This window comes from Dromiciops gliroides, chromosome 3, assembly GCF_019393635.1.
Source record: "Dromiciops gliroides isolate mDroGli1 chromosome 3, mDroGli1.pri, whole genome shotgun sequence".
NCBI classification, from domain to species: domain Eukaryota; kingdom Metazoa; phylum Chordata; class Mammalia; order Microbiotheria; family Microbiotheriidae; genus Dromiciops; species Dromiciops gliroides.
Genome location: NC_057863.1, coordinates 571,751,332 through 571,777,868, shown reverse-complemented (window position 1 = coordinate 571,777,868; position 26,537 = coordinate 571,751,332). Strand labels below are relative to the sequence as shown.

The following is a 26,537-nucleotide window of genomic DNA, read 5'->3' as shown; positions in this document are numbered from 1 at the left end:
TGTAACATGAGAATTTGCTAATGTTTTGAATATAACATTAGTTACACTTGGGACTGCTGTGAAGAAAAGAGTTATTTTCACTTATGTCAAAATAATTTCGGCAATAGGAAATTAAAAGTTAACATCAGAAAAGATCTTTATCACATTTCCCCTATTAAATGGAAAAAAGTTACAAACTGAAGACATCGTCTAAAAACAATTTCCATATCTAAAATGAAATAAATACTTTTTGCTATTAACTACAAACGTTTTTACTAAAGGACTATCAAGTAAAGATGGCTTAGGAGAGTGTTACTAGATAAAAATGGGTGTACCTTTGGCATCTTCAATTTCACCTAGCAAAACCAAGAAGACTGCATCTTAAAGATAGGGGAGTAAGCATTTATATAATGCCTACTATGTGCCAGACACAGTTCTCATTGCTTTTTACAAATATTATCTCATTTGATCCTCACAACAACCCCTCAAGGAAGGTGCTCTTATTCTTTCCATTTTACAATTGAGGAAACTGAGGCAAAGAGAGGATTAAGCCATTATCCCAGGGTTATAGGGCTAGGAAGTGTTTGAGGCTGAATTTGAACTCAGGTCTTCCTGACTCCAGGCCCAGTACCCTATCCATTGTGCCACCAGCTGCCTCTTTTTAAAAGTCATGAAAGCCAGCGATCTTCAGTAGTTTTCAAATTCATTTTATTTGGATCAACTGAAATTTCCATTTTCTCCCTAAGCACAGCCTAGAAGAAGGGCATAACAGAAAGGTATTTTCCTTCCCTCATTGTTTACCTGTCCCAATCCCAAAAGTCACTGTTACCTATGAGATCAGGAGAAAGGATGACAAAGTTGACAGTAAAGCCTCACTGATTCAGACTAACCATAGAATATGAAGAAATGAACACCTCAGTCTGTATTAGTAGAAAGGCCACATTTTTTAAAGCAGGGGGTGGGGGGGTGGGAAGGGGGGAACACTTCATTATTTCCAAGTAATTCCAGAAACCTAAACTAAAAAGTAAAGGAAGCCTGAAAGGAAAAAGGCCTGCTTTAATAAAGTGCTAGGACTCACTTTCAAACATATTAATTGCTTACACCTCAAATACCCCAAAACATGTTATCCTCTTGAGAAGTTACAATTTCAGTGAGACAATTAGCTCGTTTTGGAAAGCCTCTCTTTCTTGATGGAAGAAAGAAAATGTCAGTTCGGCCCTGACTGAACTATCCCAATCCCAAATGAATGTGACCCCAACCAAAGAGGTTTTAGAATACAAGCATAGGTTACAGTATCCCTTCCTCTATAAATGCCTTCTGAATCTCCATTCCTTCTCCTGATTTCTAGGGTATTTGAGGCCCAGGTGAGAAAGTGAGTTTTGCTTTTCCTTGCTGAATTCTCCCCAAGGATGCTGTTATTTTCTTGACATCGAAATCATACTTTTTCAAATCTAACAAGTGTTTTATAAAAAAATTTCATTTCTTAGTCCTTATAGGACTCTAGTGGGGGTACACAAAGAGGTGAAAGTAACTTGCTGAAGGTCATGTAGCAAGTTAGTGGCTGAGGCTGGATTAAAACTCAAGCCCTGGAGGGTCTGAGCTATGAATCTGTCCCAGAGCACGTGCTGTACATTTTTATGATTGTGAAATTAAACCTGAAGTTTTTGGAAACTACATTTTGGAATAATTAAAAGGGGGGGGGTGAGGTAGAAAAGAGCACTGTATTCTTTCCCTTAACCATTCAGTGTCCCAAACCAGGAAACATACCTCTTTCTCAGCCTTTATAAGGTAGTAGAGAACCATAAACAAAGGGTCCATTGGCGTTACAAGTAAAAGGCGGCCATCTGCAGATTGAAAGGGGGGGAAAATTTAAACACATTGAATTACCGACTCTATTTTCTTAATTTTCAAGGTAAAAATGAGTCACTAAAGTATATATTTAAAATCTTACAGGCTAAGTAGTAGTTCATAAGTAAGCCAGGGATTGTGTGCAACTCTGAACAGGCAATATGTGGCATAAAGAGTCTGGACCCCCTCAAAAACCCTTCTGTATGTATGAAAAGAAAACCAAGCCTAGTGAAATCTAATGTTAATTTTCCATTTACTTCCTTAGAAATCACTTTCTACAGAGGCAAGGCAAAAACCAAAAAACAAAAATAGATCAGGATGACAGAACTCCTGTTACCAAGAAAATATCAGAACACTGAGGCAAGGGCTTTTGTCTACAAAGTGGCCATCACCTGTGATTTACTGGGCTTCTAAAGGTGGGAGAAACTGTATGGGACAGTTAGCATCACACAGTGGGAACACCATGGTCCACTGACAGGTTCACACTGAGCCAGTGGTTGTTTAAGGGATACACTGAAGGCAAGAGGGTCTACCTTCACTCAGGCCTGCCAAGGCAGCAAAAACACAATGGAAGAAAATGACAGAGAAATATTCAGAGCACAGCAGCCTTTGAGATAGGGCATAAGCAAACAAGGACATTCTCTGCAAGTCAAGTCTCTTCTAGTGATATAACCCTCCAGGAACAGGCAAGCAAAGCAGAAACAAATTTATCTCTAGCTATGGCATCTCCCCTCCAAACACCCTAAACTCACAAAAATGTGACAACAAAGGGGATGAAACCACACAGAACTCATCTACCTTTCCATGGGTGCAGGCTTTGGTGCCAGTAGATGAGTGGGAATGTGTCAGAATGGAAGACCCAGGGGTTCTTAACTGTCTCTGTATCTTGGACCCCATTTGGCAGGCAGGTGAAGCCTATGGACCCCTACTCAGAATAATGTTTTCAAATGTGCAAAACAAAATACATAGGAAATTAATACTATTGAAATAGTTACAATATGTATAAAATTTTAAGTCCGTGGAACTTTCTAATAAAAAAAGAAGGAAAATATATGTAGATGCCCCCACAGGGACTAATATACATACATGTTTATATACACATAGGTGCACAGATATTCACATGCACATATGTATGTCTATATGTGTGTGTTTATCTATTTAACTTGTCTATACGTACACATGCATATATCTATGCATGTACCTATAAGTATATACACATATGAGGTTCCCCCAAAGTCTCAATGAAGTTTTAAACTGCATTGAGAGTTCTGGGACATCGTGTGTGTGTGTGTGTGTGTATCCATTTTACAGTAAGCAAGAAACTTAAGGAAAGGATTTCATACTTTGGCATTGCCTGATTATTCAAAAAAAATCTGGAAAAACAGCTTATAAAAATAACCTTATCAGAAGCACTAAGTTTATTTTACATATGGCATCCTCTATATTCAAAAATTAGGAACAGGTTTTCCAGCCTGAAAACAAAATCCAGGTGTCCAGTCCTCAGAACAGCTATTTCTTTAAGGGAAAGAAAGAAAAAGAAAGAAAGAAAAACAGGAGAGAAAAAGAGTGGGGAGGAAGGGAGAGGAAGGAGGAAGGAAGGAAGGAAGGAAGGAAGGAAGGAAGGAAGGAAGGAAGGAAGGAAGGAAGGAAGGAAGGAAGGAAGGAAGGAAGGAAGGAAGGAAGGAAGGAAGGAAGGAAGGAAGGAAGGAAAAAAAAGGCTTGAAACATGGGTAGGACAGACAAATGATCTTGTTCAGTCGCTTCAGTTGTGTCTGACCCTTCATGATCCTATTTGGGGTTTTCTTGGCAAAGATACTGGTATGATCTGCCATTTCCTTCTCCAGCTCATTTTACAGATGAGGAAACTGAGACAAGAAAGGTTAAGTGACTTGCCCAGGGTCACACAGCTAGTAAGTGTCTGAAGGAGATCAAATCTGAACTCAGGGAGGAGACTTCCCAGAACCAGGCACGGCACTCTCTGTACTACTCCACCTAACAGCATCCCAAATGATCACTTTCTGCTTTTTGAGTCTGTCCAGTTACATTCTGGATATCAATGTCTCTCCCTAGCAAAATTCAGCCACAGGTAGCTGTTATCTGAAGTAGGCCCCCAAAAAGAGTGACTAAATGAACCACATTTCATGAAGCGGAGACCACCACAGGATGCTTTTTCTGTCTGTTTTATGGAGACAAAATTCTTCTCTCAGGTTCAGTGACAAACCACCATTTGAATCTCATCTCATGCTGAACTACAGAGGGAGTTAGTGAAAGAAGGGATGAGGCCCCCAGTGGATCACCAGGAATCAAAAGCCCTCTTACCACAGCTCTAGAAAAGGGATTCTTAACCAACGGGCCCAGAGGTCGACAGATTTTAGGGGTCCATGACCTCATATGGGGGAAAAATATATCTTTTCAAGATAATTGGTTTCCTTTGCAATTCTTAATATTTCCTTTTATATATTAAAAAGATTATTCTGAGAAAGAGACTTTACCAGTCTGCCAAAGGGGTCCATCTCTGTCTGTCTGTCTGTCTCTGTCTCTCTCTCACACACACACACACACACACACACACACACACACACACACACACAGAGCTAAGAACCCCTGCTCTAGAAAGAAGTCAAGATATTAGGGTCATAGATTCAGAGCAGAGAGACAACTTAAATTTAAGTCCACTGAGTCTGATACTCATTCCATGGATGATGAAACTGAGACACAGAGAGGTAATTAACTAGCCCAGAGTCACACAGTTAGTGGGGGGTGGATTTTGAACCCAGGCTTTGCTAACTTTCAGTTCAGTGCCCTACTAGGCCATGTTGAATCCTGAGACCCAGTCTTTCTTACCAATAATTTGGGAGTGCTATAGGTAGGCAAGGAGAACAAAGGGCTACAAGCGAGTATAGAAAAATACTCTGACAAAAATAAAGGGATAGATGAGAAGACCAACAGACACACAAGCTGACTTAAGCACCAAAACTTACTTCTCATTCTACCCCTTCTCCTCATTCTCCACCTCTCCCCCTTTTTAATTAAAGACTGACCCATGAAAATGGCAGAGGAGAGACAGCCACCGAGCTGAAATCTCCCACCATTCCCCTCTAAACAACTTTTAAAATTCCTCAAATCATTTTTTGGGGGGAGGGTGCAGCAATGAGGGTAAAGTGACTTGCCCAGGGTCATACAGCTCCTCCTGAATCCAGGGCAGGTGCTTTATCCACTGCGCCACCTAGCTGCCCTGCAAATCAAATTTTGTAGCAGCAGAGCCAATGAATGGTCAGAGTGAGACATTTTTCAAGCCTAGGACAATTTAGGAGGCCATCAGGAGAGGGGCCAGCCAAGAGCACAGCAGCAGCTTCAGTTCACAGCCCAGAGATGACAGTAAGGGTGTTGGACAAACGGTCAGAAAGAGATTACAGGGGACCCTCTGCTGGCATGGGACACAGCTGGTGCTGACTTGCAGTTCTATTACCCATATGCAGTTCTGGGTCACAGTTCCAGGGTAGAGAAGAGTACTGGTGGTCAGTCACAAGGAAGCAGGAGACCTGGTTGAAGTTTTAAGGTAGAGAGGGGCTCTAGTGCTTGTGGGGAATGGATCAAAGGGTATGAACAGGCAGTTTTCAGAAGAAAAAATGAAATCTAGTCAGATAAAAAATTGCCCAAACTCACTACTGATTAGACAAATGCAAATTAAAATGACTCTGAGGTACCCACTCACATCTATCAGAAATGACAAATAATGGAGGGGATGAGGGAAAACAAGTATGCTAATAAACTGTTGTTGGAACTGTGAACTGGTCCAACCAATCTGGAGACCAATCTGGAACTATGCCCAAAGAGCTATAAAGCTGTGCAGACCCTTTGACCCAACAATGCTACTATTAGGTCCATCTCCCAGAGAGAGCAAAGAAAAAGGAAAAAGACCTATACATACAAAAATACTTATACATATCTTACATATAGATACACTACTTTCTGTGGTGGCAAAGAATTGTAAGTTGAGAGGATACTCATCAATTGGGGAATGGCTGAACAAGTTGTGGTACAGGATTGTGATGAAGTACTACTGTGCTATAAGAAATGATGATGGGATGATTTCAGAAAAAAATGGCAAGACCTTTATGAACAGATGCGAAGTGAAGTGAGAAGAACTCAGAGATCATTGTATATGGTAGACAGCAATGTTGTAATGATGATCAACTGTGAAAGACTTGGCTACCCTGATCAATATAATGATTCAAGACAATTCCAAAGGACTCATGATGAAAAAATGCTACAGAGAAAACTAATGAACTCTGAGTGTAAATTGTATAATTTCCTCTCTCTCACTTTTTCTTTTTTGGCAATACGGCCATTATGGAAATGTTTTGCATGATTTCACATGTGTATAATTTATATCATTTTGCTTGTCTTCACAGTGAATAGAAAGGAAGGAGAGAATTTAGAATTCAAAATTTAAAAAGAAATGACTGTTAAAAATAACTAAGAGGGAGACAGCTAGGTGGCGCAGTGGATAAAGCACTGGCCCTGGATTCAAGAGTACCTGAGTTCAAATCCGGCCTCAGACACTTGACACTTACTAGCTGTGTGACCCTGGGCAAGTCACTTAACCTCCATTGCCCCGCAAAAAAACAAACAAAAAAAACCTAATATTTTTTTAAAAGTTAAAAAAGATTGATCCATCATACCAAGTAAGGGTGATTTTATCCCTTTCTCTCCCAAGAAGTTGCTTAGTATTTCTTAAATTTATGTACTGAAGGAAAGTGGGTTACTAAACTGCTCTTACTCCTGCAAGTGAGAGAGACTAAACATGTTTCTATGAACACAATGGTGTGTATTCATACTCCTCAGATAAGCTATACTTATGACCAACTGATGGCAAGCTTCTAGCTTCAAAAGGCACTTAAGATATATAGATATTAGTCAAAACATGTTCAATATTCTGTCTCCTGTTCCTAGAAATTGAGTTAACTGATGAACAAGTGCAGCTATGCATTGGCCAGACTCTTTCACAGATGTACATTCAAATGAAGAAGTAAGGTAACCTTAGATTCTTATAGTGAAGGGGAGGCATGCACCATATAACTCACCGTGCTGAACTGTCTGACCTATAAACCAAGAACGGTACTCTTCATGGAAAGCTTTTACTTCAAACAGCTGTTGCGCATTGGTATCAAACAAGTAAAGGGCTGCGTCCCCTGTTAAAAGAAATCTGTTTTGTATTTGTAAGTTTTCACAAAAATCAAGACTGCCCCATGGTTCTGAGGAATTCCTAATATGTACATCAATATACATAGATACCTTCTCTATAAACTGTAACTCCAAAGAAAGCGTATAGCTATTATATACAGATGCTTGTTTTCCAGCTCGGTAATCCCCACTGAACTTCAACCAATAAATAAAAAGTGCGAATAATTTATCTTAACTGCTACAAGGCCTTTGATTCAAACCTACATCAGATCAGGAGGGAAATTCCATTTCTAATCTAAAGGAGAGTGTGATGGGAGGGCCTGATGAGGTACAGCTGAAGCATGGGTCACAGTTCTCTGATGCAGCTTGCAGTTAGGCTTGCACATAGACAAGCCTGCAGATCCTGTGGGTCGGACCTGTGCATGAAAAAGGTAAACGCCTCGGGAACTTTTTCCTGAGGCCCCAAGCAGGTTAAGTCTTCGTTTCAGCCCATGTTAACATTGTGGGCTTCTTTAATAAGGGGGGAAGAACAGAGGAAGAGGAGGACAGGAGAAAAAAATAGCCACACTGTATGTGGCAAGCTTTATCTTTCAAATGTGAATTCACAAACTGTTTCTCTAAGAATTGCTTTAGATCCATATGTAAAGGAGAAGAAAAACTGTTTTCCTTTGTTGCTCATGTAAATCTCACGTTAAACTAAAAATGTTCACAATGTATTAACAATATCCATAGATTATTTTATATATCTACAGGCTCTGGTTTTCAACTACTATCTGTACTTTTGATGCATTTTGGAGAAACTTTAATGGCCCATGATAAAATTTCTTCCAGAGGAAGTGGCAAATTTGTCTGACCAGTCACTTCTTCAATTGTAAGAGTAGGATTTGTGACTTCTGAATTATATGCCCTTACCTAGAAAGGACCATTCAAGGACACCATTTTTCCCCTTCTTGTTTCAAAGAATTACTGGCTACCTTTCCAACTAAATGCTATTTTGAGAAATAAAGAAAGCATCTCTTGCTTCTGACTTACCATAAAGTTGTCATAAGAAACCTATGTAACTTAACAGAAAAATAACACCAAACATAGAAAATGAATTTCATAAAATGCCATTCTCATCATTCATATTTTATGATAAAGCACTTAAGATCAATTTTACTACATAAGTTATAATATGCCTGTAAAATTTTAAGAATATTTAGGATAGTAATAACATAGAAAGTGTACTGGATTTGCAATTATAATGAAATTTCCTCCAATAGAATACATTTCCCTCTCTACCCCTACAATATGTTTTTAATTCAAGGTAGATCATCATCTACTGACAAGAAAAAAGATACTATTCTTTGGACCAAATAAAATCTGAAAACAAGAGCTAAAAATGAAAATACTAAAAAACCTGGCACATCAAGTGAAACCTTCTCTTTTCCCTTTGATTGTTTATTTTACTTTTATAGCATAAGATGAATATGAATGAAGACTAACTTTGGATACTACCCTAAGAAAAGTTGGCCTAAGGATTCCAAAGAAAATTAATGCATTTAAAAGAAGTCAAACTTGCTACTTTTTTGTGCTGCCAATATTTCTGATGAAAGAACAGTTTCACTGATTAAAATTAGAAGAAGAAATCAGAATTGTTTATACTAAGTGAACTAGTTGGCGTGACCAGGAAAATATCTGGCATGTTTCTTTCATGCTGGTGTTACCATCTTAATTTTAAAGGTTATTCTCAGAAAGGAAGAAATGAAGTTATGCACGTACACAAACAGCTACCTCTTTGCTGCTTTGCTGGGGGGGTGGGGTTGGGGGGCCCGGGAATGGACAGGGAAACAGAAAGCAAAAACAAAACTCATTTACATTTACATCTTGGAAAATAAGCGCAACACCAACACACAAGATGACTTGCCTGTACATGGGTTATGCAGCCTTGTAAACACAGGTCCATTCTCAGTCTTTCTTGGAAGATCAGTAACAGATTCTGAAAAAGAATAATGAACTTAGAAACTTCAGAGAACTGTTTTATACTGCCCATTTTACATACTTTACCTAATTTCCTCAACAACAACAAATTACTATTTGTCAAGTGCTTCACCAGGTGCTGGGGGTAACGTTGTTGTCATTGTTTAGTCATTTTCAGTTGTGTCCAATTCTTTGTTACACCTTTTGAGGTTTTTCTTAGCAAAGGTACTGGAGTGGTTTGCTATTTCCTTCTACAGCTCATTTCACAGATGAGGAAACTGAGGCAAACAGAGGTTAAGTGACTTGTCCAGGGTCACACAGCTAAGTAAGTGTCTGAGGCCAGGTCCTAATGCTCTATCCAGCTACTGGGGACCTAATAAAAGGGTTCAATTCAACTCAAGAAGCACTTACTAATAAGCAAGGTGATAAGTATGAAAAAATTAAAATAAAACGAAATAATTCCTGTCCTTAAGGGGCTCCCATCTTACTGGATAGATCGATCATATGTGGCCCCTGCTCTAAAGGAACTAACGGCCTAGTAAAGAAGACACATGAAACAAATGACAATAAAATACAAAATAGAATATAATTTAGATATAGAGATTTCATAAGAGACAACTCTGTTTCTGACAAGTGGCCTAATGAAGAAGTCTTTCCTGACTAGGGGTTCAGGGAAAGCTTTAATGGGGACATGACGATGTTCCAGCTGGGTCTTAAAGGACAGGGAGGACTGGGGGTGGGCATTCTAGGGATACAGAATGATCAAAGACATCATGGTTGGGAGTTATGGAATATAGCAAAAGATCTGGGAAGAGACCTTAGAGGTCACGCAGTCCCACCCCCTCACCTTCCCAGAGGAGTTAAGTGACTTGCCAAGATCAGGCCAGGCACTCTATTCAACTGAAACACCTAGCTGCCCTCCTTTGGAGCTATAGAAGCAAAAAGTTTTAAATTGTATATTTTTCAATTTTCTTCCACACTCATTCCCAAAAACACAAACCAAAACCAGTAAAAAAACAACTCCTTCCTGCTCCCCCCAAAAACCCTACCCATAACTACTTTGTTTTATATCACTTTAATATTATTGCTTCTGGAAAATTTTAAATTCTCATGCCTGTTCTTAAACAGATTAGTCAAACACCAACAAAAATTAGGCAAAAACAGTCATAAAGGCAAAGTGAAGTTTAGAAATGTTCTAGACAGGATTGATCTTCCTGACTGAGAGGACCCACCAATTTGGTCCAACAAGCAGGATCTTCAAAAACTATTCAAGATGGACGATTCCCTGCCACTAAACTAACTCTAAGTTTCCTCCTTTCCAGCTCTGAAATATCTTTATGATTCTCCACCCAGCTAAATAACAGAACACACCGGCCTGCCTCAGAATCCCCGCTGCCAGACCTATTAGTATTCCTTATACTATTCAGGACAGATTCTTGTCTATTATTAATCTCAGTTCCCTCTCACTGAGAGTTGAGTGGCTATCTGCACAAGGCACTGATACACCAAATAAAAAGTGACCCTTTATGAAAGGATTCTTTGCTTGACCTAATGATTTAGGATAGAATTCTTTTAAACAGCAAGAGTCTCTTAGTGCATCATCAATGATTTAAGTTACACACCATTTTTTCAAGATCATGTCACTGTGGGGGCAGCTAGGTGGCTCAGTGGATAAAGCACTGGCTCTGGAGTCAGGAGGACCTGAATTCAAATCTGACCTCAGACACTTGACACTTACTAGCTGTGTGACCCTGGGCAAGTCACTTAACCCTCACTGCCCCGCAAACAAAAACAAAAGATCATGTCACTGCAAAACCTGAAGCAGCTTTTTATTTTCTTTCATGGGACCAGATAATTTTTTTTTTTTAGAGGGGTAAGCGAATATAGGGGAATGGGGCAGGGGGAGGGGTGTCTGAACCTGGATAGAGTGCTATACCAGTTCAAACCCTACTTCAAACATGCACTTGCTGTGTTACTGTGAATACGTCTTTTCTCTCAGCCTCAGTTTCCTCATGTATAAAATGGGGATAAGTAATAGATTCTACCTTGCAAGGCTGTTATTAGCATCAAATGGCATAGTGTATGTAAAACACTCTGCAAACACAATTTAAATGTCAGTTGAGGGGGCAGCTAGGTGGCTCAGTGGATAAAGCACCGGCCCTGGATTCAGGAGGACCTGAGTTCAAATCCAGCCTCAGATACTTGACACTTACAAGCTGTGTGACCCTGGGCAAGTCACTTAACCCCGACTGCCCCACCAAAAAAAAAAAAAGGCAGTTGTTATCATCATCCTAAATGTGGAATTGGAATAAGTTTACTGACAATTCTAGGATTAAAGTCCTAACAAACTAAAGGTGAGGTCTTTCATTTTTTTTCAAAGCAGAGGTGGCCTGAGGAATGCTGGAGCAGCAGGAAAAAGCATAGGAAAGCAAAGCATTCTCTCTCTCTCTCTCTGTCTCTCTCTCTTCCTCCTCCTCTCTCTCTCCTCTCCCTCTAACTCTGTCTCTTTCTGTCTTTCTGTTTCTATATCTCTTCCCATCCCCCTCCACTCCCTCTGTCTCTTTGTCTTTCTGTGTTTGTTTCTCTGTCTCTCTTTTTGATTCTTTCTGTCTCTCGGCTTCTTTTCTATTCTCTCTCTCCCCCCTTCCTCTCCCTCTCCCCCTTCCTCCTATCCTTCTTTCTTTAGTATGGACTGATTAAATGCACAATTTATGTGGAAGAGACAGCATATTAAAAATTCATAGGCCTCCCCCACTTCTGCCTCCAAATCTGACTTTTGATATAAGGCCTGAGTCATAAGGGGGAAAAAGCTTGTGTCCTGATTGCAGTGTGCAAAATCAGGATTTTTAAACCTTTTATCAGCAGTTTTTCTACTTCCTGAAAAATGCATTTATTGCTTAGACAAAAATCCATCCACTTAAAAGACTGGCAACAGACAGTAACGTTACAGAAGTAAAACAACAACAGAGACAAAACCAAAGAAATGGCAAAAACCAAAGCTCTCAGCCAGGTAGATGAGGACAAAGAACCAACTATGGGAAAAGATTCCTTCTCTGCTTAGCTGAATCTTTCCTATTACTAATGCTTTAACCTTGCCAGGTATCCAGTGTCCACAGCGGTGGGGGCTTCACTGATATAAGCTAAGTCTATTGCCACAAAAGTGCTCTGCCCTTCCTCAAATTACCCTGTGTTGGAGGGCAGCTAGGTGGTACAATGGATAGAGCATTGGCCCTGAAGCTGGGAGGACCTCAGTTCAAATCTCACCTCAGACACTTAATAGCTATGTGATCCTGGGCAAGTCACTTAACCTCAATTGTCTTAAACATGTGGGGCCATCTCCAGTCCTCCTGATAGTACCTTGCCACTGGACTCTGTTGGCTCAGGAGGAGATAGAGGCTGGTGATTTTGCACAGCCCTTCTTCACTTAAATCCAATTCACTAAAAGTCATGGCATCATAGGGGCAGCTAGGTGGCACAGTGGATAGAGCACTGGCCCTGGAGCCAGGAGTACCTGAGTTCAAATCTGGCCTCAGACACTTAACACTTACTAGCTGTGTGATCCTGGGCAAGTCACTTAACCCCAATTGCCTCACTAAAAAAAAAAAAAAAAAAAGCCATGGCATCACCCCAGTGTCATGATCCCCTCTGAGGACAAAGGACAAACAACAACAACCCTGTATTTAATTATTAATAAGCTCCTGGAGAGAAGGGATAGTTTCATTGTGGGTGGGGGTAGTTCTGTTTGGCCAACATCTTATTGTAGTGCCTTACACATAGTGGGAACTTAATGTTTTATGAATTTAATTAAGAAAACAATAACCCAAAAGAAATCTTGATTTTAAAAAATCATTTTGCAACCATCACAAAAGACACTGGGCACAGAGTTTTCTTTTCAATATTAAGATAGAAGCAAATAGTACTCACTGTCACAATAAAGTAGACATTAGTGTCCAATGGCATCATATGCCAAAGAGACTCAACAAAAATGGCCATTTAAAACCCGAATTTTATATCTGGGAAAATTACATTTTATTCTGTAGAAATACTTTTAAGCATTTAGAGAAAACTATACATAAGTGTGCTACTAATAGGCTAGTGCTTATAACTTTAATTTCTCCAGTATCACAACAGCATCCCCCATATGAACTTTGTCCAAGTTAGCAAGAAGATAAGAGCAAACAAGTTAAACTACATAAAATTTGAAAATCTTAAATTCCTCTTTTAGACTTGGGATATGTATGTACTTAACTGCTTGATAAAGAATCCTGATCCCACTCACTCCTTCCCAAAATGCTGGGGGGAAGGGAGAAAAACTCTTTCATAGGGCTTGGGGGTTAGACAAATGTCATAATAAAAGATAAAGGGAACAAAGTAAAAACGAACCAGCTGTCAAAAGAATCCTGGCAATATTTCCTGCTAAAAGACAGACACGTTCATTAATCCATCCATCCCTAAGGGTATTAGTTGATGAAACTACATCCAAAAAACCACCAAGGAATTCAACACCCCCAAGAAGTTCTGAGCTTGCATTTTAACATGACCATTCCTACCAAATCTTAAAGGGCTATAAAAAGACTACTGCCATCAGTCTCATTATTACCTTTCCTGCAGGAAGTTTTAAAAACTGATCTCTGTACATTTTGTACCCTGCCCCCCCAAATTCCTCCGTCCAAGATTGGGTGCTGTGGTGGTTGGTAGCTGTCTGTCATTGCCAAGGACTCCAGAACGCCTGGAATACTCCATCACTAGCCCAGAACCATCTGGAGGCATAGCTCTGCCACAGCCCCTGTGATAGAAAGTTTCTATGTGTAAAGTAGAACATGGTTGTGGTCCAAGAGAAATAAGAGAAGCATCCCTTCTTCCTCCAGCAGACATCAACAACACCAGGATCTTATTCCTTTCTATCTAGTGCATCTCATCTGCTATTCCTACCGTTCTTTTAACTTTCTTTCCAATCCACATTGTACTAGAATCTTTGGCGTATACCAGAGGGGCTAGCCAGTATCAGTGGGTCAAAGCTGGGGTGGAGACTCTACTTGCCCTATAAGGAGAGTGGAAGTTTGGGAGAAGGAAGAATGGAGACTAGTTCCGGAGACTAGTTAGAATGACCACTGCATTTTCCCATAGCAATACTAGTAAGTATGGAGGCCGAAGGGTAGCATAGAGGAAAGTGTACTGAACTTGGCATCTTCTGGGTACATTACTAATTAAACAGACTTTTGTGGGTTCTTAAGGAATGAAATCTAATAATTATTGTTTCTAGGAGGGAAATGGTCCCATATTTCCATCAGTTTAACAACAACAAAAAAAAAGGTAAACTCCTGGAAGACAATTAATTTGTCAGAAAGCAAAAAACCTTGTAAAAGCACAATCTAGAAAAACGTCCCTCAAAATGGTTAGAATAATGAAAAATTTCAAGGCAAACAGGCCTAGTTCCAGTAATCTTAAAAATTCACAATACTGGGCAAATGATATGTAATTGTGCATTTTTGAAAGAAGGGAGCATTATATTTCCTCTTCTTAGAATCCCAGGGGTTCTTAATCTGGGGTCTGTAAACTTTCAAAAAAAAGTTTTTTATAATTGTTACAATTACATAATCATATCCTTTGATATAATAATATAATCTTCTGATATAATAATCCTTCACTAATTATATCCTTTGATAACTGGTGTCCTTGGTAATCCTGTGTATTTTACTTCATACCTTTAAAACCATTGTTCCAAGAATGGGTCCATGGGCTGTCAAAGGGGCCCATGAACACACAAAACAAGTGGAAGAACCCCTATCTTAGACATTTTTCCCTTACAAAAGGAAAACAAGATTTTTCTTTTGATAATGGAGAAACTGACATAGCAGCAGCAAATGACCTGATTATTTCATTCTCAACAAAGTTCTATCATCCACGGTTCCAGATCCCTACATCTATCTCATACCATCACCACTTCCTCAGATGCAAAAGGACTACTTCCTCTCCAACAGAGCGCACTGTATAGCTCTAGTTGTAAATGTCTCTTATCTTGGACTGCTTGTGAGTCCCCTCCAGCAGCCATATATGTTAGCAGTGCCCAATCTTCAATCTGCTCCCTTTCTAGAACACCAAGACACTGGAACAAAACACAAAAAACCTAGACAAAAGGATGACTATGTTTCTTGACACAAGAACTTTAACCAAAGTGTGTGTGTGTGTGTGTGTGTGTGTGTGTGTGTGTGTGTGTGTGTGTGTGTGTGTGTGTAATGAGGATAATAACTGTGTTAAGTGAGAAACAAATGTTAAATTCCATTTTGTACAGCCTGAGTCTCATTTCCTGCATTCACCTCACTCCAAAAACCACAGCTCAAAAGCTCTTCAGTGTAAAAAACCTGTCTTGACATGGCTACTGGCTACTTTCCTCTAACACCAACATCCCAAATTTGTTACTGCTATCCACCCCTGCCTTGGCCCTCAAGGGCTCAGAAGTTTGCAGAGTTAGAAATATAGAGATACAGACATAAGACAGATGCATGAAGATATATGTACATACACACACATATACATATATATTATACATTTTGAGCCTTACAACACCCCTATAAGGCAAGAGTCCTTAAGCTGGGGTCCAAGAACTTTCATTCATTCATATATGTATACATATAAACACACATACACACATATATGTGTATTATCTATTTGTAAAAATGTATGTATATGTTTACGTATATGTATACAGAGACAAGAGAGAGCGAGAGCGAGAAAGAACTGTATTTCAATTTTGGTTTCCTTTGTAATCCTAACCAGTGTTTAGCATAGTGCCTGGCCCATAGTTGACATTTAATAAATGTTTATTGTTTGATTATTTTATATTGTGTATTTTTAAATATTCTGAGAAAGGGTCCACAGACCTCACCAGACTACCAAAGGGAATTAAGAACCCGACTATCAGGTAAGTTTTACAGATACTATCACAACCATTTTACAGAAGAAGTTAAGTAGTTTAGAGTTAAGTGGTTGTCCAGTCATAGTTGGGAAGTATCAGAGGTAAGATCTTAACCTAGTTACCCCTGACTATCAATCCAATAAGCCACCCTGCCTTCCTCATCCCACACAGTTACACATAACATGAAATTTCAATATCTAGGAACTTAAGAAGGGGGAAATACAATTTATACCAAAGTACAGAAAATAAAGCGTAGGTTTGATAATTCCCAACTCTGTGGTCCCTTCTCAAAAGTGGTGTCTTTTGTGTAAACATATGTGGCACATAACTCTTCTTCAAAGGAATAGTTTGGAGTTGTTTTCCAATTTGCTTTGATATGAATGTATTTATCAATTAATGAAAACTCAAGTTCTTCAATTTGGCAGGTCCTTTCATCCCTCTCCTGAGTAACACAAAAGTTTCTCCATATCATGTAAAAGAGTCACTGGAGTTCTTCAATGCTGGCTGCCACCTCTGCCAAGGATCCTTATGGCTTGGCAGCCCTGGCCATTTGCTCATGACCCTGTCTGATTTTTGGCACACGTAAGATTAGCTCAGAAAACATGCCAACTGCTCCAGAGAAGAAAAAGCAAAGTCTTCCCTAGAACAGTTCATTTTCTTTTCAAACAACACACAGAGGATTTTCAGATTCCTGAAGAAAGTTCCAATGAAAATAAGATATACGACCCCACCTCCCCTTTATTTTTAAGATGATCATTATTGTGTTTATTGCAGTCACTCACACCGAAGAGGATCAGGATTACATTTTGATTCAAGGCTTCTTAGTCTTTAAAATGGATTCAGACATGTGCTTCCCTCTAGCCTGATCACTGTGATACTGTGCTAGAAATGCAAGGGCACACTCATATAATGCATGCAAGAGAAATCAGCATAATCCTCAGGTTACACATGTAGCTTCCAGGAATGTTAATTTAAGTAATAACTATATGCTTTCCCCTTTCCCAAGTATCAGTGCTGCCATCAAACAGATCTAGGTCATTTTCCTTGCTTTTGGGATTCTTCAGTCCTTCAAAGACCATAAAGACCATAAATGCATAGCATTTTCAGAGAGAAAAAGTTTCCAAAGTTTCATCCCTATATAACTGGTGAAAACAAATACTGGTGTGTGTGTGTGTGTGTGTGTGTGTGTGTTTTGAGGGACATGAAAAAAATCTTATTCACTTGGTTGAAAACAAAATGACATTGTAGACCAGTAAACTTGAAGAAGATGAGGAAATGCTGATGGAGGACATCAAACATATCCCAATATTACCCACAATAGGGACATGCTGTACTGACATATCAATGGAAGTAGAATTCAGAAGATAAATGATGCTCCAAAGATCAAATGAGATAATATATGAAAATCACTTAGCGGGCAGCTAGGTGGCGCAGTGGACAAAGCACCAGACCTGGATTCAGGAGGACCTGAGTTCAAATCCAGCCTCAGACACATTACACTTACTAGCTATGTGACTCTGGGCAAGTCACTTAACTCTCACTGACTGCCCCCCCCCAAATCACTTAGCATAGTGCCTAGCACATAGTAGGCATTTATTTCCTCCCCTTTTCTTCTACTCCCCCCTTCAAAGAACAAAAAGAGGGAAAAAGAGACATTTTCTTTGATTCCCATGACCATTCAAATCTCTTCAAAAGAGAAACATGTGCCAAAGATAAAACAACTTGAGCTGTCTCCATTGTCAGGGACACCCAGAATCCAAAAGACAATTAAAAAAGAAAAACCCACGATCTCACTGACCCTGAGCTCATTTAACACCCCTCCTCCATTTCCCATAATAAGACAGGGGCTGTACTAGCAGATTTAAGGAACTAACAGGCTTGTAATAAAACCCACCTTCCTACCCTGTTCCCTTTTCTTTCCAGAGCCACTGCAGCTCCACACTGCCCTAATTGAGACAGACAAAACAGCTTCAGTCCTTCAGAAGCAAATGTCTGCTGTGGGCTGCAGCCCCCTAGCACCAGTGCTACAAAGCTCTGAACTGCTGGTACAAGGGCAGACAACCCCTTAGCACCAACATAGAAGTGCACTGAACAGCCAGTACTGGGATGGACAACCAGTGGGTCAAAGCTCTGAATTGGTTGTGCCAGGGCAGAGAACTAAATGGGGGAGGGGGAAGAGAAAGACAGAGAGAAATGGGGGGGGGGCAGTAGGACAAGACACCTTGTGTGAGGGTGGTGGTGGCAGGGGGAAACTCTGTAGCAAATCACTAAACCTGAGGGAAAGAACATAACAACATCTAGCTGGGGCCAGTTCTGACCACTCTAAAATCACGTAAGGCAAAGAGTGAGAAATATTTTTTTGGAAAGTGGTGCTAAAATAAAATTTTTAAAAAACTAATGAATTGGACTAGCTGAAGGGAAGGAGAAAGGGGAAATCTACCTGACTGAGAGGGGAAAAAAGTAGATATGAATTATACAACTAGGTTAAAAACAAGAGAAAAAAAAAAGGAACTTATAAGCAAAACTCCAAAGGGAAAGAGTTAACAAGTAAGAAGAGGGGATCAGGGGTGAGAAGAATGGAATCAAGAACAGTGCCACCTTAAAAAGATTAAGGTAAAATAAATGAATGGAACATAGTACTGTGCATACAATGGGGGGGGGAATCTAACTACTCAAAAATTTTAAATAAAATGCTGTCAAATGGAGTATATACAGATTTATACTAGGGATGCAAAAGGGTTCAACATTGGGAAAGCAATTGACAATTATATTAAATATTTTGTTCAATAACCACATAATATTCAGTAGATGCAGAAAAAAGCCTTTGACAAAGTACAACACTCTTTTATGCTTTTCAGCATTAAAAAATTCTGCCAGACTGCTTCCAGTTTTTCCAGAAATTTGTGTAAATGAGTTTTTTCCTAAGTAACTTATGCTTTCTACTTTATAAAATCTTAGGTTATTAAGTTCTATTGCCTATGTAGCATAGGTATAGAGGAACTTCTTTTAATTCATAAAAAGCAACTATTAAAAACCAAAATCGGGGGCAGGTAGGTGGCGCAGTGGATAAAGCACTGGCCCTGGATTCCGGAGGACCTGAGTTCAAAGCCAGCCTCAGACACTTGACCCTTACTAGCTGTGTGACCCTGGGCAAGTCACTTAATCCTCATTGCCCTGCAAAAAAAAAAAAAATCAAGCATCATATGCAATGGGGGTACACTAGAACCTTTTCCAATAAATATGGGATTGAAGCAAGGATCCACAGTCTCCCCAGTATTATTTGACATAGTTCTGGAAATGTTAGCAACAATAATAAGATAACAGAAAGAAAGAAACAAAGACTAGTAAGGAAAAAAGATAAAACTAACTCTGTGCTGATGAGATTATGATTTACTTAGAAAATCCTAAGGAAACAATAAAGATACTAATTAAGACAACACCATCAGCAAAGTTGCAGTTTACAAAATAAATTCTCAAAAAAAAAAATCAACGGAATTTCTATGTAATGATAACAAAACACAAGAAGCAATAATAGAAATCCTATTAGAAATAACTACAAAATGCACAAAATATCTGGAGACCAACCTGCCAACAAAGCACAGAAGACTTGTATAGATTCAATTACAAAGTGATCCTTAAAGAAATAAAAACTTAAATGGCTGCAGGAGAATGATGTGCCTGGTCCTCTCGAAGATGCTAGTAGAGTCAATTGGAGAGCATGACTTTGGACCTGAGAATCTTAGATGTTACCTAGTGTGTCCAACCTATTGATTTCATTTAACTGATGAAGAAATGATGTCCAGTGAAGTTAAACCACTTGACCACAAAGTCCATTTCTTGGAGAATGTGGCTCCAACTACTCAATCAATTTATTACTCAATCAAACATTTATTAAGCACTGTGATAGGTGTGAGATGCAAGGACAAAAATGAAACAGTCCCTAACCTCATGATGCTTATAAGCAGCTGTCATCTTTGAAAGCATGGAAAGGTATAACAGAAAAAGCAAAGATTTCTGGCCAAGACCTTTCAATTAGTGACTTTTGCTATTCTTTAATGGGTCATTTTATAATTTAATCCCCTAGGCCTCAAATTACCCATTTGGAAAATAAAAATAATAATGCCTGCCTCACAAGAATGCTAACCTCACGAGACTGCAAGGATGACCCAAAACTGTGAAAATGACCACATGAAAAAAATTTACATGAAAGTGCTTTGGAAAGTCAAGTCTCCAGGACTATTAAGTACTTGGCACATAGCAAGCATTGAATAAATGCTCAGTGCTTGATTGCACAATGTAAGATTTGATCATAGATACTCTTTGGGGAAATCTACATCTCTGGGGCTCATTGAAAGAACTTTTATTATACCAAATTAATCAATAAACATATTAAGGCCAGGAGCCAGTTCTCTGTCCAAATACACTTTGACCTCCTCTTCACAATTTGGCTGATATGAACATGGCTGTCTGAGAAAATCTTCATTCTAGGCTTAGCCAGACAAAGTCACAGTTGGCTAATGTTCCCCTCTTGAGAGCTTATATTAAGTCATAGTGTCATACTAAGACAGACCCACAGTTCACTCAGTCCCCATACTCTCTTGCTGACAAGTGACACCAACTGATATTTTGTGAGATGGAAGATACTCCTTTATGTCAACCTCAAATAACCCTTGTTAAAGGGGAATGGAGCAATCAACTGTGAATTTACCTAAATCTATTTTGCTTCTATTCCTATATTCTGGCCTGATTAGTTCCTGGAAAGAAATGTCTGTTCTGTCCTAAAGCTACCACTTTTGAGTATCAAGGGCTGCCCTACCTCACTTGTTTCATGGTTTTAAAGAACTGAGCCCTTTTCCCTTCATCTTTATATTATAGAACCACTGAGTCCTGTATTTTTATGTTATTTAAAAGTTATTTATATGGGCATTTACTTATGTGTGCAATCATTTTAGCTTTTGGCAATCAAATCGCGCATACCCTTTGGTCCAGCAATAGCATTTACCAGGCCTATATCCCAAAGAGACCATAAAAAAAAGGAAAAGGACCCACATGTACAAAAAATATTTTTATCGCCTCTTTTTGTGGTGGCAAAGAATTGGAAATTGAGGGAATTTCCATCAACTGGGGAAAGGCAGAACAAGTTGTGGTATATGACTGGGATGGAATACTATTATTCTATAAGAAATGTTGAGTAGGCAGATTTCAGAAAAACCTGGAAAAACTTACCTGAACTGATGCTGAGTGTAGTGAGCAGAACAAGGAGAACATTGTACAATGATCAAGTATGATAGACTTAGCTCTCCTCAGCAATTCATTGATCCAAGACAATTCCAGAAGACTCATGATGGAAAATGCTACCCACATCCAGAAAAAGAATTATGGAGTCTGAATGCAGATTGAAGCATACTATTTTCACTTTTTTGGGGTTTTTCCCTTTTGTTCTGTTTCTTCTTTCACAACATGACTAATGTGGAAATATGTTTAACATGACTGCACATGTATAACCTATATCAGATTGCTTGCCATCTTGGGAGAGACAAGGAATTTGGAACCCAAAATCTTATAAAAAATGAATGCTGAAAGCTCTTTTTACATGTAATTGGAAAAAATAAAATACTATTTACAGAAAACAATTTAAATAATAATTTTAGCTTCTCAGTCATGAACCTTCTCTATGGTCTATTATATCTTCCTTGAAATAGAATGTCCAAGATTTCAATTCTTGCTGAAGGTTTTTCTAACAGCTACCCTGTGTCTCAATGCTTTATTCTTTCTCTGAATAGTTTAGCTCTGCTGGAGCATAATATTAATAAAAACTGAAATAAAGGCTAAAATATGGACAGTAAAAGACACCAAGACAGGCAGGTAGACCAAGCAGCGAAGGAATTTAAAAACTGCTTATAAAAACAAAAAAATAAACAAAAACAGTGAAGGACTAAAAGATTCAAGAACACTGAGATAAAGACATTGAAAAAAGCCAGAACAATCCAGCATAAAAGTTTCCCTACATGAAAAGTTTTCATTCTGGCTAGAAGAACCTCACCCACCCCCCAATCTGGCTTCTCTGATGCTATTAGATTTTTCTCAATACCCTGGTCAGCCACACTGGCCAGACAGAAAATAGGCACCAGATTCTGTTTGGGCAGAAAATTGGATTCTTGCCACACATATCACCTTTCACCCAGGCATCCCATATTATTTTACTCAATAAGTAGTCCCTGGGCAGGAACCAAAACCCAGTAAGAAAGTAAGTTAAACAAGCAAATTTAATGGAACATCTGAAAATAGAAGCCAGAAATCCCAAGTCCTCTAAACTTCAGAATAAATTCCTACTAACACGTTCCTATACATGCATGCTAATGGAGAAAGACTTGCATATTTGACATAAAAAAAAAATAAAACTGCCACTACAAAACTTTCAAACAACAATAGTAATTTAGGGTTGTGTTTTTTTCAGTCTGTTGATAAAAGTTCAATTTTGCCAAACTAAAAAGTGACTTGCAAAGAGCTGTGCAAACCTAAATATTTTTCAATTCAGCTAGCAATGGTTTTCTATTCTATTAAGAAACATTTAAAATCCTTATCTACCAGTCTATAGCACAGTTTATTTATCTGGGGCTGTTTTGTGCAAACCACACGTTTAAAACATGTTTCTAAATTTAGAGCCCTTTGCCCCAGCTGAGATCACATGCCTTTTGTTCATATAATCATGCAGGACTCCTAAGGTAAAACTCATTAGCATACACTATAAATTTAGACAAATGAAACAATAAGTACTCATAATCACATATTTTAAAAACTTAAGAAAATTTTAAGATCCTGATTTTTAATCATGTGTAATAACAAAGTAGTGTATGAATACAATCTCCAAGTAACTTATAAAAACACAGTTGTCTCAAAAGTTAATTCACAATGATAATTTGAAGGAAGCCATCTGCCATTTTTCTTTAAAAAGGAAATAAAACATTCTAGATAGAAACTGCCTTAAACTGCAATATTAAGGAATAAAACAAGCAAAAAGGAAAAGTGACCTAAAATGAGATCTTTGGAGACTTTTGAAAAATAAGGTAAAACCTTAACTATCTCAAATGAATGACTAAGTATGGCAGTGTCCAAGAGAGTTAATTATAAGACTTTTAAACTTCTCTCCCTTTTAAAAGCCTAGGATTCTAAATCCTTGGTCAGCTCACATCTGGACTACTGTTTTCCTTCATGAGTTGCATATTTTAGAAGAGTCACTGACACATCAGAGGATGCAGAGAACAACAATCAGGGTGATAAGGTAGCTCAAAAATATGTCATTAGGGTTGAGCTTCAAGGAAAATTTAGTGTTGTACCTCAAGAAGATCAAAGACAGAAAGATTCCATCTATACCAAATCTACGGCAACACGTTTTTCGGGTGTGGAAGCAAAAAAGTGAAAAGAGAGTGAGCATTCATTGACTAGGGAATGGCTGAATAAATACAGTAGTTATCCCTTCCACATAGCGACTTACCTCTTCGTGGTTTCAATACATTGCAGGTTGTCATAAGAAATAAAATGAGAATTTTGGGAGAGTTTTGCAGAAGCTACAGACAACATGCAAAAGCCAGCAGACAACACAGAAAAAGTTTAGAAATTCAGAAATGCATAAAATATATGTATAGTATTATAAAACATCAACAGAGTTTACCTTTAATACTGTAATAATTTAGACTTCTTCTCTGGTATGAGGGGAAGGTCAAAAAATTTTAGACAGATTTTCCAGATCACGGGGGTGCAACCCTAGCCCTTGCGATGTGGAAGGGATAACCGTATATGAATTCCTGCATAGGAATACTATATAATAAGAAATTCTGACTATCAAGATTTCAGAGACATATGGAAAGACTTGTACAAATTGATGAAAAGGGAAGTAAGCAGATACAGGAGAATATGCAAAATGACTAAAAATATAAATGAAAAGAACAACAAAGGGCTAACTTCAGTTTTAAAGGTCATGACCGATACTGCTTCCAGAAAACAGATGAGGAAACACATCTCCCTCCTCTCAGGCCCAGAGACAGAGAGAATTACAAGTGCTGACAATCACATGTGTTGTCAGACTCAGCCCATGTAGTTAGATGGTTTTTGTCGTCGTTGTTCTTGTTTTCTGTGAACAGAGATAAAGTCTCACAACCACGAGAACTTTATCAATTACAAATTTATATTATCTAATCTCAAATGGGTCCTCAATGAAGCAAAGCATTTAACTTTTTATGAGTTCTTAACTGCTTCTCTGTAGCACTCTCCACAATGGCTATACCAAACCTTTTTTCTCATATAACCTCAAATGGTACCCTTTAGACCAAGGCACTCACCTGGGGGCTTCATTTTATACTTATTTAAAAAACAAAAAAGGATATTTGCCAAGAACTTTTTCTCCCTTCCTTCTCCCTCCTCATCTCACAACTCCATGACATCACTCTCTACTAACTGATTTACTCTCATTTCTTTTCTTTTTTTTTTTTGCAGGGCAATGGGGGTTAAGTGACTTGCCCAGGGTCACACAGCTGGTAAGTGTCAAGTGTCTGAGGCCGGATTTGAACTCAGGTACTCATGAATCTAGGGCCGGTGCTTTATCCACTGCGCCACCTAGCCACCCCCTACTCTCATTTCTAATAATGGAGCAGTCTTTTTGTCCACCAAAGGCCAAACCCTTCACCTTCAATCCCATTTCTTCCTGTCTTTTCCAGATGATTTCCCCAACTATTATCAGTCCTTTTCTAATCTACTTCCTTCCCTGATGCCTACAACTAACAAGTCCACGTCTCTCATTTAAAAAACAAAAAACAAAACCAAAAACCTTTTACTAGATTCAACCTTTCCAACTATTATCCAATATCACTCCTCCCTTTCTCTGCCAGTTTCCTTGAAAAAGTCATTCCATCCTTCTCTCCTGTTATTACTCTCTCTTCTTACTTCCCTCTCCTCGGGGAGTCTCACTGGGATTTTGTGATACTGTTTTCTCTCCTGGTTCTCCTCCAACCTGTCTTACTATTCTTCAAATTCATTGGCTGATTCATCATCTTTGTCATGCCCTCTAACTATGGGTGAACTCCTGGAGCCTTTCCTTTTCTCTCATCAGTTCCAGTTGGTTCAATTAGATCCATGCATAAGATGTGCATACCTACATATCTTGTCCTCGCCTCAGACCTGCAATACTACAGACTGGTCCACTGGACATTCCATACTCATTTTAAGTTCAACATATCTGAAATACACCTCATTCCCTTTGCACTCCAAACCTACTCTTCTTTTTCATCTTCTCTTTTACCATCACAAGAACCACTGTCCTTCTAGCCCATCACGTTCACAACCTTGTTGTCACCCTAAACTCTCGTTTATAACACATACCCAATCAGGTAACAAATTCTATCATTTTTAACTCTACAGTATCTTTCCTATGTCCCTTCCTCTCTGGTCACACAGCTACTACTACCCTGGTTGGGCCCTGAGATGACTGATATGCCCTCTCCCCAGCCTACGTTGCTCAAGTCTCTGCTAATTCCAATCTACCAATACAACTACCATATTGATTCTCCTAAATTGCAGGTCTGATCATACTGCTCCCTTGTTCAATAAACTCCAGTGGTTCCCTATTGCCTCCAACATCAACTTTTTGACATTTAAAATTCTTCACAAGCTGGCCGCTTCCTACTATTCCAATCTTCTTTTATGTCAATCCCTTCCATGTTCTCTGTGGCCCAATAACACTGGCCTTGTGTTTGCTGTCTCAAATACAACATTCCACCGGGGAGCCTCTTCCCTAGGTCTGGAATTCTCTCTCTCTTCATTCCAGTCTCCTGGTTTCCCTGGCTTCCTTCAAGTCCCAGCTATAATCTCACCTTCTATAATTCTAATCTCCCTTAAAATTAGTGCTTTCCCTTTACTGATTATCTCTAATGTATCTGATTGTATTTTGTTTTTACAAAATTGTTTGCATGTTGTCCCCCTCACTACACTAAGCTCCTTCACAGAGGGACCTAGGTTTTTTTTTCCTTGTATCCATAGCACATAGTAGGTGCTTAAATTCTTGTTGATTTAACTTGTTTAACATTTATAGCTTTTCCCAAATTGGCTCCTTCCTACCTTCCTATTCATCTTATATTTTACTCTCCTCCTCTCACTCTATATTTCTATAACCCAGTAAAAGACTTGATCTGCATCATAGCTAGCTTAAGATTTAAGAAATTCATTGCAATTATAATAACACAAATAATAATAGAATTCATATAGTGCTTTAAAGTTTGCCAAGTTCTTTGCAACTATTATCTCATTTTATTTCCACAACAATCTCAGGAAGTGGATGGTGTTTTTTTTTAGTGAGGCAATTGGGGTTAAGTGACTTGCCCAGGATCACACAGCTAGTAGTGTTAAGTGTCTGAGGCCGGATATGAACTCAGGTACTCCTGACTCCAGGGCCGGTGCTCTATCCACTGTGCCAGCTAGCTGCCCCAGTGTATGCTATTCTTAACCTCATTTTACAGATAAAGAAACTAAGGCAACTACAGACTGGGTAACTTGCCTGGGGTCACACCTAGTTAAGTGTCTAAGACTAGATTTGAACTCAGGTCTTCCTTGCTTGAGTCCAGGTTTCTATCGACTGAGGCTCCAGGTGACAAAAGCT

At 38.9% G+C, this 26,537-nt stretch overlaps 1 protein-coding gene across 2 annotated transcripts in view; it reads right to left on the bottom strand.

The window, feature by feature from the left end:
- The window catches only part of RNASEH2B (ribonuclease H2 subunit B), a 93,267-nt gene that overhangs the window by 53,612 nt on the left and 13,118 nt on the right, over nt 1-26,537 (bottom strand). For both annotated transcript variants that reach the window (XM_043991263.1, XM_043991262.1), the window contains exons 2-4: nt 8,921-8,992; nt 6,915-7,022; nt 1,747-1,823 (exon numbers count right to left, since the gene is read on the bottom strand). In XM_043991263.1, coding sequence (XP_043847198.1) covers nt 1,747-1,823; nt 6,915-7,022; nt 8,921-8,992 — 257 coding nt within the window. The remainder of the gene's footprint in view (nt 1-1,746; nt 1,824-6,914; nt 7,023-8,920; nt 8,993-26,537) is intronic.